This window comes from Dicentrarchus labrax, unplaced genomic scaffold (genome assembly GCF_905237075.1).
Source record: "Dicentrarchus labrax unplaced genomic scaffold, dlabrax2021, whole genome shotgun sequence".
Lineage (NCBI taxonomy): Eukaryota > Metazoa > Chordata > Actinopteri > Moronidae > Dicentrarchus > Dicentrarchus labrax.
The window spans coordinates 167,501-178,707 of NW_026136853.1; the positions used below are offsets into that span (position 1 = coordinate 167,501).

General features: G+C 40.2%; 1 protein-coding gene across 1 annotated transcript in view; it reads left to right on the top strand.

The window, feature by feature from the left end:
* The window catches only part of LOC127360136 (armadillo repeat-containing protein 1), a 9,338-nt gene extending 3,456 nt beyond the window's left edge, over window positions 1–5,882 (top strand). Inside the window, exons 5-7 of the mRNA XM_051394404.1 lie at window positions 90–206; window positions 1,314–1,388; window positions 2,498–5,882. Of these exons, the coding sequence (XP_051250364.1) occupies window positions 90–206; window positions 1,314–1,388; window positions 2,498–2,689 (384 nt within the window). The 3' untranslated portion in view covers window positions 2,690–5,882. The remainder of the gene's footprint in view (window positions 1–89; window positions 207–1,313; window positions 1,389–2,497) is intronic.
* The last annotated feature ends 5,325 nt before the right edge of the window (window positions 5,883–11,207 follow it).

The window sequence follows — 11,207 nt, forward strand, 5'->3', positions numbered from 1 at the left end:
ATTGATTGATCTGCATTAAGAAGAATATTGAAACACAAACGTTGAGTTTAACACTCAGATGTAACGTAGTGTGTCCTCCTCCTGCTCAGAGTCGGAGGAGTCTGTGTGAGGAGGCTCTGCTGAAGATCAGAGGAGTGATCAGCTTCACCTTCCAGATGACCGTGAAGAGATGCATCGTCCGCATCCGATCAGACCTGAAGGCTGAGGTCAGTTCACACACAGCGCTTTATAGTGGAGCTCAGTTTGTGTCACATAGTATATAGACTGATGTATTGATCACTGATATATTGATCACTAACAGTATATAGACTGATATATTGATCACTGATATATTGATCACTAACAGTATATAGACTGATATATTGATCCTATATATTATATATATATTAATACTGATATATTGATCACTAACAGTATATAGACTGATATATTGATCACTGATATATTGATCACTAACAGTATATAGACTGATATATTGATCACTGATATATTGATCACTAACAGTATATAGACTGATATATTGATCACTAACAGTATATAGACTGATATATTGATCACTAACAGTATATAGACTGATATATTGATCACTAACAGTATATAAGTGATATATTGATCACTAACAGTATATAGACTGATATATTGATCACTGATATATTGATCACTAACAGTATATAGACTGATATATTGATCACTAACGTATATAGAGTGATATATTGATCACTAACAGTATATAGACTGATATATTGATCACTAACAGTATATAGACTGATATATTGATCACTGATATATTGATCACTAACAGTATATAGACTGATATATTGATCACTGATATATTGATCACTGATATATTGATCACTAACAGTATATAGACTGATATATTGATCACTGATATATTGATCACTAACAGTATATAGACTGATATATTGATCACTGATATATTGATCACTAATATATCCCGCCCGATGGACATTTACTTTAGCTAACCGCTAACTACTGCTAACAGACTGGGAGCTCGAGGCGGCGGCGCTCCCGGCGGTCCGAAGCTCCTGGACTAGAGGTCGACACTGCCCCGGTGCTCTGAGCTTACAGTCCGACCAGAGTCCTAATAGGACAGATAAGCTAGCTGCACTGCTAACCAGCTAACAGCTAGTAGCTAAGTGCTAACAGCAAGAAGCTAAGGCTATATCAGGAAGTTGAAGCTGAGCAGCTGGAGGACCAGAGTCAGTGAATAAAGTTATAAAGTGGAGTTGTTGTACAGTCAATAGTAATGGTAAGGCTTTATTTCCAGTACGATAATTATTCCCCTCTTTCAGGCTCTGGCGTCGGCGATCGCAGCCACTCAGGTGATGAAGGCTCAGCAGGTGGTGAAAGCAGAAAACGGAGAAGAGGTCAGTTTCAGCAGCTGTTTACAGATCAGAGAGGTTGTTCATTTAAATCAGGACTCTGCTAACTGATAATGTGACTGAAGGTTTATGAATCAGCTGTGAGCCTACACCTTCTATATAACGTTTACCTTCATCCACTCTGTCTATCATCTACAACCAGTGTCTGAACACTAGTTACGTTAGTGACCATTAACCTTTATACGGATTATGATTGTTTCCTGACATGGTTCGATCCAGCATGTATTCATGTATTTGTTGTGAGCCTTTGGGATCATTTTTTAACGAGCTGAAATAATCCTGGTTTAAGCAGGGTCAGGGTCCTCCTGAGAATGCAGCATTCTTAGCTAAACATTTATCATTTGGTTTACCTTGGAAGCAGCTTTTAAAGCCTTCAGGACATGATGTCCAGTTCACAACCGGACAACTGTTTTTATTTGTGGTGACAGATTTTCCAACTTTAACTGAGAACTGATTAAGTTTTCCTTGAGAAGGACAGCTTCAAACCTACAGTCATAATAATATATTAAACTTTATTTATACAGCAAAACAAAGGTACAAAGACTTTTACATGGTTGAATCAGGATTAATATATATAGGATGATAATAAAACATATTGGCAATATATTGGTATCAGACAGACACATACTGAGGACATGAGACACTAGTAAAAGACAGTCAGATCATTATTAATCAATGAAATCTAAAGAGGACCCGAAGTGCTACCCTGTGGGACTCCATAAGCAATAGTTCTGAAATGTCCTTTTTACATATGGATTTAAAGGGTAACTTCCATATTATTCATCCTTATTTTCCCCTGTGTTTGTGTCAAAGTGAGTAATAGGAACAACAATTTGGAGCACTTTTCCTCGAACGAGTCTTGGTTAGACACACAGCAGATCAACAGAAACTTATAACAATCTGAGCGGCTCAGTGGCAACAACAAACACTTTTAATGGACGTACTTTGACGGTGCACAATCGCCCACAAGAATCGTTTAAAGGCTGCAGGCCTTCAAAACTTGTCACCATCAGTCACTTTGACATAAAAACATGGGAAAACCCTTTAACATTATTATTATTATTTGCAACTCCAACAAAAGTTGTCCTCTCCAGGTTTTGATCCCGTTGGCGGAGGACGGTTCCACTGATGTGGAGCGCAACTTGGATCTGCCGGACTACCTGCCGGAGGATGAGAGTCCGTCTCAGGAGCCTGATAAGGCGGTGACCCGGGTGGGATCCGGCCAGGACGGGACCAGCTGGCTGGGTGCTGCCACCAACTTCCTGTCCCGCTCCTTCTACTGGTGACCTTTCTCCGCCTCCTCTCAGAACCAAAATCTACCAGCTGCCAAATGTCACCGCTGTCCGTCTGAGCTGGAGGGACAATCTGAGACAAACCTTCCAACAGTGAGAGTACAAACCTGCAGCGTCCGTCACTCCGACGCTGTGAGGATGAGACAACCAACAGGATTGTGGTTTTAGTTTGAAGTTTCTTTGAGAGAAGTGTGACGACGTTCTCTCTGTAAACGGGTCCATCTGTTCCAAACCAAATTGTCTTAACGGACAGGAAGTGTCCTGGAGCGACATGAACAAACACCAACGAGTTAGAATAAACCGAACAGGACGTCCCTCTCTTCCTTTTACCTTTCTATTATTTATTTGACTTTTCTTTCTGCAGTTTGACGTGTTTTTAAAGGACGAGCAGCAGTCAGAGTTCAGCTGTGCCTTCAGTTCGTCACAAACGTCCTGCTGCTTCACTTCACGCTGAGGCTGCAGCTAACTGCTGTTTCTGTTATTGATTCATTCTGACATTCAGATATCAGAAATAATGACAAATGCCCAAACAGTAATCTGCTTCTCTGTGCTGCACTGCGCCAAGAACCAGAGTGTCACTCATACTGCAGCGAAAGACTCTTCAGTAGTCGAGTGAAAATGAAAAACAGTGACGATCATGATGAAGTCCACGGTCATTGGTTGGCCGACTAAAAGATATCCGAGACACTGTGATTATAAATATAATTATTAGCTCATTGATAAACCGATGTGTCTTCATCAGGGTTTAATGGTTACGTAATCAATGGATTACTGATCAGCTCTTATCTCTGATTTATGTAATTGGAGCGCAGAGCAAAAGGGGCGGGGCTTACGGGGAGGGTCAACTGGAAACGGGTACAGTGTTCTTTATTATTATTTGGGTATTTGTCATCATTTTTGACTAATTAAGTAAAACAATAGTAATAGTAAGTTGCAGCCTTCCTGCATTACTGCGGTGACGTTACAGGACCACAGACAGATCCAAGGTCAGAGAGACGGACTGAAAGGTCACAGGTTTGATTCTTCTCTGCTCTGATTACGTCCTCCTCGGGTCAACGAGCGAACGGTGCTTTACTTTCTGACTATGATTTTCTCTCTGACCGGTCAGAGGTCAGATGTCAGTGAGCTTTCTGGAGCTGGTCGTCGTGTTTACACCCCCATCCCTGTATGAATGCCTTCGCACTGAACGTTTCGGACACTGAGCTGGTTGTGTGTTATGGAGCAACGTTACCGGACTTTATTTTTTGTTTTGTGAACATTTTGCGCACTTTAATCTGAGTGGATTTTTGAAAGTACAGTAGAAGTCTTGAATCATTGGACCACGTTACAAGCTTTAGAACTTGAGTTGAACAACAAGATCTGACCACAGGGTGACGGTTCAGTGTTTATGACCGTAGGAAAAGATTCGTTGTGAAACAGTGAATTTATTTCATTGTTGGTGTTTTGTTCGAGGTGGAGCTCACATTCCTTGTCTCCTGCTGTTGATTCATTATTGTAACTAGTCCTGTCACAATAACTGCTGCTGTTTGTTTATTACAGATATAACGATATTATTGTATTTTGAACACCATTTTGTTGCCACTGATTTAACAATAAAATAGTACAGTTCACTTCTAATTCTTAAGAATATTTAAAGGCACGACCAACCCAATTATTCTTCCGACAGATGAAACATATTTCTGGCAGCCTAAACAATCACGGAAGCTGAGACACAACATTGGACAACATTGATGGTCATTTTTTGCTGCACTTTAATGATCTCCTCCTACAGAGTTGATCAGATCAACTTCATATTTGGTCACTGCAATCAAAAGGCCTTTGCATTGAATGGCGTGCCCGCAGCGTGCTGCTGATTGAAGCTCTAATCAGACATTGAAATACTAAAATGTCTTTTGTAGATAAAACATAATTCAAACCACACAGTACATAAAATGAATATACTGCACTTAAATAAACATTAACAGAACACATGGTGATGGTGCATCATGAAACAGTGAGTCCATATAGTGACAGCTTTACATTGTATGTATATGGAACAATAAGTGGATCAGTATTGTGACAGGCCCGATGAAAAACTGATGGTTGTTACAAACATTCTCTTTTTATTCATCTTCCAGCAGTGTTTCTTCAGACCTTTAATGACCTTTAATGACCTCGTACAGATTTGTACTGTGCTCATATGACGCTGTTGTTCTCAGTGACTTTGTGTGTCCGTGTGCCTGCCCGCTGTGCTCATAGCTCCGCCTACACCACACACTGTCCAATCACATTCTGAGGAGCCTGTAGTCAGACGTTAGCATGACGCTTGAATCTAAATGCAGTACTGGCCTGAATGTGAGACATTTAGAATAAAATGGCAGATTTGAACCAGATTCAAAGGTTCTTGTGGAGTTTTCTTCTTAACAAACATGCTGAATATGTTCCTATAACATTTGATTTTTCTTTTCTCTTCCTGGTTCTTGCTGCCAGCGTCTGTCAGTCAGCAGAACAACATGAGACTATCAGCAGAAAGCTTCATATATTATATATAATAGAAAACTAAACTGTGCAACCTGCTTCTGTTTGTAGAAACACAATCAGCTGTTGGAGTTTTCTTGGTTTTAGTCACAGAAAATACTTCATTAAAGCTGAAACTAGCTGAAGATTGATTGAGTCTCATTGGCAGTACTGAGCCTACCTGAGAATACCCACAGCGCCACAGACGAGTTGGGGGAGAGAACGTGCTGCTGCGTTCACCGTAGGAAGGGGAGGCTGAGGCGAGGACGTTGCAATCAGCAGCTACACTGGAAGTCTGCTGTAACATCCTCAGATATAAAACCACCCAAAGTTTTATTTTACCCTCAATTCCAAAATCAGACCTTCCTCTTGTGTTCGTGCCAATGTCGGAAATGTGTTACATTAATCAATCGGTGTCAGTATTGATCAGGTCGGCTCCCTCACAGTGAACTCTGGTACCTGCATGAACCGACTGTATTTCTTCTACTCAGGTTACATTCAAGTTTCTCTAAACAGCTCCAAATTATTCTTTTTATTTTATTCATGTGATTTCTATGGAAATCCAGATTTGAGTTGTTCCCTGAAACATGAATGTTCTTCATCACCACCATCATCATCATCTTCATCAGTGTGCTGCTGTTCTGTAATGATTCATGAACGTTTGTTGAGAATAAAAACATGAATGTCTGTAGTCTGAGTAGCTCATTAACACAGATTCACTTTGATTATCTTCAGTTTTACAAACCGTTGGGATTCATTAACCACAAAGGAAAAGTGCAGCAGTGAGAGTGAATGTAGAGACAATAGTCAAGACACACTGACACATAATCTAAAATCATTTAATACATAAAATCTGAGCAGGGCCTGTAATACAGGCAACAATAAATATGAAATATAACCTTTTAAGTTAATAAAAAACTGAATAAATATAAAATGAGAACATACAGAAACGTGTATTATTCTACAGAGGTAAAAACTAAATATTTCAATAAATATAATATCGATCCATATATCGATATAATATCCACACCATATATTGTGTCATCATTCCACACAATAACTTTAAAATGGACCGTTCACTCAAATGACATAAAAATATCCTTTTACTTGGCGTATTTTTAACACTGATTTAAAGTTTGGGTTAGAACAGTTTACAGAGTAGAAACATCGAGGCTGTAAAGGTGAAACAGTCTCAACCTCTGTAGTCTCATTTAGACTCACCACAGACATTATTTCAGACATCTGACCCAAAACACAATGACTTTGTTAGCTAACATGCTAACTCAGTACTGTGTTTTAGGACTCGTCTTGCAGCGCTCTATAAAAGTACGTCAGTAAAGTAAGAACTAAAGAGGACCTGAAACGCTACCCTGTGGGACTCCAGAGGAGCTAACATGCTAACTCAGCACTGGGTCACAGCATTCATTCCTGAATCTGAAGAAATAAACTGTCAGTAACTGTCTAGAGACTTTCCTTACTTGCTCAGTTTTGAGGAAATATTTAGTCGGTACCAAAAAAGTCCAGCGTGACTCAAACGTGCAAGGTTTCATTGGTTGGTTGAAGGAAGAAGAGGGTGTGAACTGATCTGCTGTGAATGTTTTATTCACATAGATGTCTCTGTGAAAGAACACAATCAGAGTAGTAAATAAATGCATCATATTCAGTGGTACCAGCAGGCACCGACTGAAAAGAGGCTCTTTGAGCAGTGAGCCGGCAGCTGCTGTGACTCCTGAACGCGACACAAGTTGAACGGAGGTTTTTGTTGGGGACTGAAAGCGGAGCCGGCTGTTTGCCTGCGGACAGAGAACGAGTTGAGCTCGGCACAGAAAAGCTGCTGTTGTTGTTGTTTGACGCCTGAATGCAGCTCATCAGCGAGAGGTTACTGAAGTTCACCCACACAACACTGAAGAAAACAAGGAGCCTGTAAACGCCTCAGCCTGTATTATTAATAGCAGATGCTGCAGATTCAGAGCACAGAGGGTGAACGGGAGGCCCTCAGCACACAGGTCTGATTTCACCGGACCAGGTTTCAGGTTCCTGAGAGGCTGCAGATAACATCAACCTGCTTTATGTCATCTTCACTCTCATCAGCCAATCACAGCTCTCGTTGTGTCCTTGTAATGGTAGCCTGCTGGTTCCCAACCTTTTTCCTTAAGGGACCCTTTCCTGTCATTGAGTAAACTGACGACCCCCCCTCACAAAGTGACGTATGGGTATTTGATATTAATCAGTACTGTACAGTGAACCCAAAACCTGAAGGAGGTTTGTGTAAAACCAGAGATTTGGATGAATTTTAACATTTTTAGGTCCCTATTGTATTTGCTATGTTTGTTATTATTATTTTTAGCCCCCTTTGACTGCATTTTTGCCCCCCTGAACATATAGGAAAAGTCCATTTTATTTGGCAAAGTTGTCAGGCCTGGTGGAAATGGGGATATTCTATGCATTGCTTTCGGGTTGGCCACTAGGTGGCGCTACTATCATAAAAAAATGCATTTAAGCTAATAACTTCTGCATAGTTTGTCGCACATACAAAAAACTTATATCCCCACATTCGGTGAATGGAGCTGAATCTCCCCATATAGGCCACGCCCACTTTCGCCTATAATTTTTTTTTTTCTAGATCGCAAAACTACTTTTTCGTGTTCCTCCTATGTGCTTTGTCTGATTCACACAACTTTTTTCACGTAGCATCTGGGGACTGTCCTTATAAAGAAGTAATAAAATTAGCACTTTCTGTGGATTTTTCGTCAAAAAAGGAAGTGGACCAGTTCTCCACATTGGTATGTCCGATTGACACCAAGCTTGGGTCCATAGTTCCACATGTCTTCCTTAAGCATCGTGCACAATTTCAAGCCATTTAAAATGAATGATGCCTGCCCATGGCTTCCTGAGTCTCACCTAAAATGGAAAAAAAATTACGCCACTGGGTGGCGCTCTGGTGGCAGGATAAATCACTGTGCGGAGACCGTAATAGTTATGAATATGAAATTCACAGGGGACGTGTAGAGTGGTACCTGAAGCTCACATACCAAAAGTTGGCCAGGTTGAATTGAATGTCAAACTGTGATGCTATTTCCGGCATTTAAGGGCTTCTGTTTTAACTAACTCCTGCTACAGATTTTATCAGATTGACTTCAAATTCGATCACTTCAATCTACACACATTGGTTATCAAAAGTTGTGCTATTTGTGACTGTATGTTTAACCGTGTGCCCGTGACGACGTGTCGAATTCCACCGATTGGCCATCAAACAGATAGTACTCATATCTTCAGTGTACAGTCCCACCCTGAACACGTCCTCATAACTTCAGCGTACATGATCCAATCTCAATGAAACTTCACGTGTTTGATAACAGTCCTACCCTGAACATGTCTACATGACAATATTCAGACATAGTGATAGCACCACCTACTGGCAACAGGAAGTAATATTTATATTTTAAATAATTCACATAAAATCAAGAAGACCTCACAATGTCTCGTGAAGCTTTGGCGGCCCATAAAGATACAGTGTTCTGATCAATATCATTCATAAAGATATAGTGTATACTGATCAATATCATCCATAAAGATACAGTGTATTCTGATCAATAATCCATAAAGATAGTGTTCTGATCAATATCATCCATAAAGATACAGTTTTCTGATCAATATCATCCATAAAGATACAATGTATATTGATCAATAATCAATAAAGATATAGTGTATATTGATCAATAATCCATAAAGATACAGTGTATTGATCAATAATCAATAAAGATACAGTGTATTCTGATCAATAAAGATACAGTGTATACTGATCAATAATCAATAGATACAGTGTATTCTGATCAATAAAGATACTGTGTATACTGATCAATAATCAATAAAGATACAGTGTATACTGATCAATAATCAATAGATACAGTGTATACTGATCAATAATCAATAAAGATACAGTGTATACTGATCAATAATTAATAGATACAGTGTATTCTGAGTTCTTTGTAATGAACTGTTTAATTCAATTCAATTCAATTCAATTTTATTTGTATAGCGCATTCTAACAGAGTATCTCGGACACTTTCAATAGAGCGGTTAGACCGAACTCTTTTACATTAATTTAACTTACATTCCTGTGTGTTGACCTTTGACCCTGTGAGGTCAGAATGGTCCCAGATGTCACTGTGTTCAATTCTCATGTTTTACACCGTTACCGTGACGATGGGAACCGTCACCGTGACGATGGGAACCGTCACTGGGATGTTTGGAAATGTTTGAGTTGAGTCATCTGTGAGCGCTTCATGAAACTGAACAAGAACAAACAGGACGGAACACGTTGATTCACAGAGACTGAGCCACAGCTCCAGGTCCTGGTCTTCAGTCTCGCCCCCTCAGTGGAGACCTGGATCCTTTCAGTCCTGGATCACATCAGACTGACAGCTGTTGGAACACGTCCCCATCCTCCAGCTGTGGGAGGATCCCTCATGGTGGTTTCGCAACCATCTGACGGGTCCTAACACTCCTCCTGATGAAGACTACAAGGCCCCAGTATGGACACTGTGGAGGCAGAGAAACAGCACAAACTGGGGACAAACTGGGGACAAACTGGAGACGAACTGGGAGACGAACTGGGAGACAAACTGGGAGACAAACTGGAGACAAACTGGGAGACAAACTGGAGACAAACTGGAGACAAACTGGGAGACAAACTGGAGACAAACTGGGAGACAAACTGGAGACAAACTGGGAGACAAACTGGAGACAAAGTGGGGACAAACTGGAGACAAACTGGGAGACAAACTGGAGACAAACTGGGAGACAAACTGGGAGACAAACTGGAGACAAACTGGGAGACAAACTGGAGACAAACTGGAGACAAACTGGGAGACAAACTGGAGACAAACTGGAGACAAAGTGGGGACAAACTGGGAGACAAACTGGAGACAAACTGGAGACAAACTGGGAGACAAACTGGAGACAAACTGGGGACAAACTGGGAGACAAACTGGAGACAAACTGGGAGACAAACTGGAGACAAACTGGGGACAAACTGGGAGACAAACTGGAGACAAACTGGGAGACAAACTGGAGACAAACTGGAGACAAACTGGGGACAATGGTGGAAAGAGTTGACTTTATTTGATCAGCAGTAAAAACGACAAACAAACTTGAGAGATCAATCAATAACCAATCAATAACCGATCAATAACCAGCAGAATAAATACAGTTGTACAGTTATTGATCTGACTGACAGCTGCTGTGTGAAACATGTAAAATATGTAAATAATAAAGATACAAACAGGAAATGTATTTAACTGTTTATTGTTATTTATTTAATGAGTTCACTGAACTTCCTGTTTAGTCGATCAATGAAATCAATCATTGATCAGACTTTATGTGTTTGCAGAGAGGAATGACTGAAGCCAAAGGAATGCAGGAAACTAAAATGCTTCACCTTCAAAATAAAAGCCTCAGAATGTGGGTCTGAGAGAGCTGGTTGTCATAACAACAGCTCTGTTCCTGTGTGATAATAAAGAATAAAAAAACATCAAACTGTTGCTTTATGAAATGCAGAGGTCAGGTGACATTCAGATGACATAACTGTGTAATGATTAATAATACTTATTATTATTATAACAATGAAACATCATCATTACGTAATATTACAAAAATTAGACACATCCTATCACAGACAGATGCAGAAAAACTAATCCATGCAAGGCTGGATTACTGCAACTCTTTATTATCAGGTTGCCCCAATAAGTCCATTAAAACGCTCCAATTAATTCAGAACGCTGCAGCACGAGTACTGACAGGAACTAGAAAAAGAGATCACATCTCTCCTGTACTAGCTTCTCTGCACTGGCTCCCTATAAAATGTAGAATAGAATTTAAAATCCTCCTCCTCACCTATAAAGCTCTTCATGGTCAGGCCCCTTCATATCTTAAAGAGCTCATAGTACCCTATTACCCCACTAGAACACTACGTTCTCTGAATGCTGGGCTACTTGTGGTTCCTATAGTCTCTAAA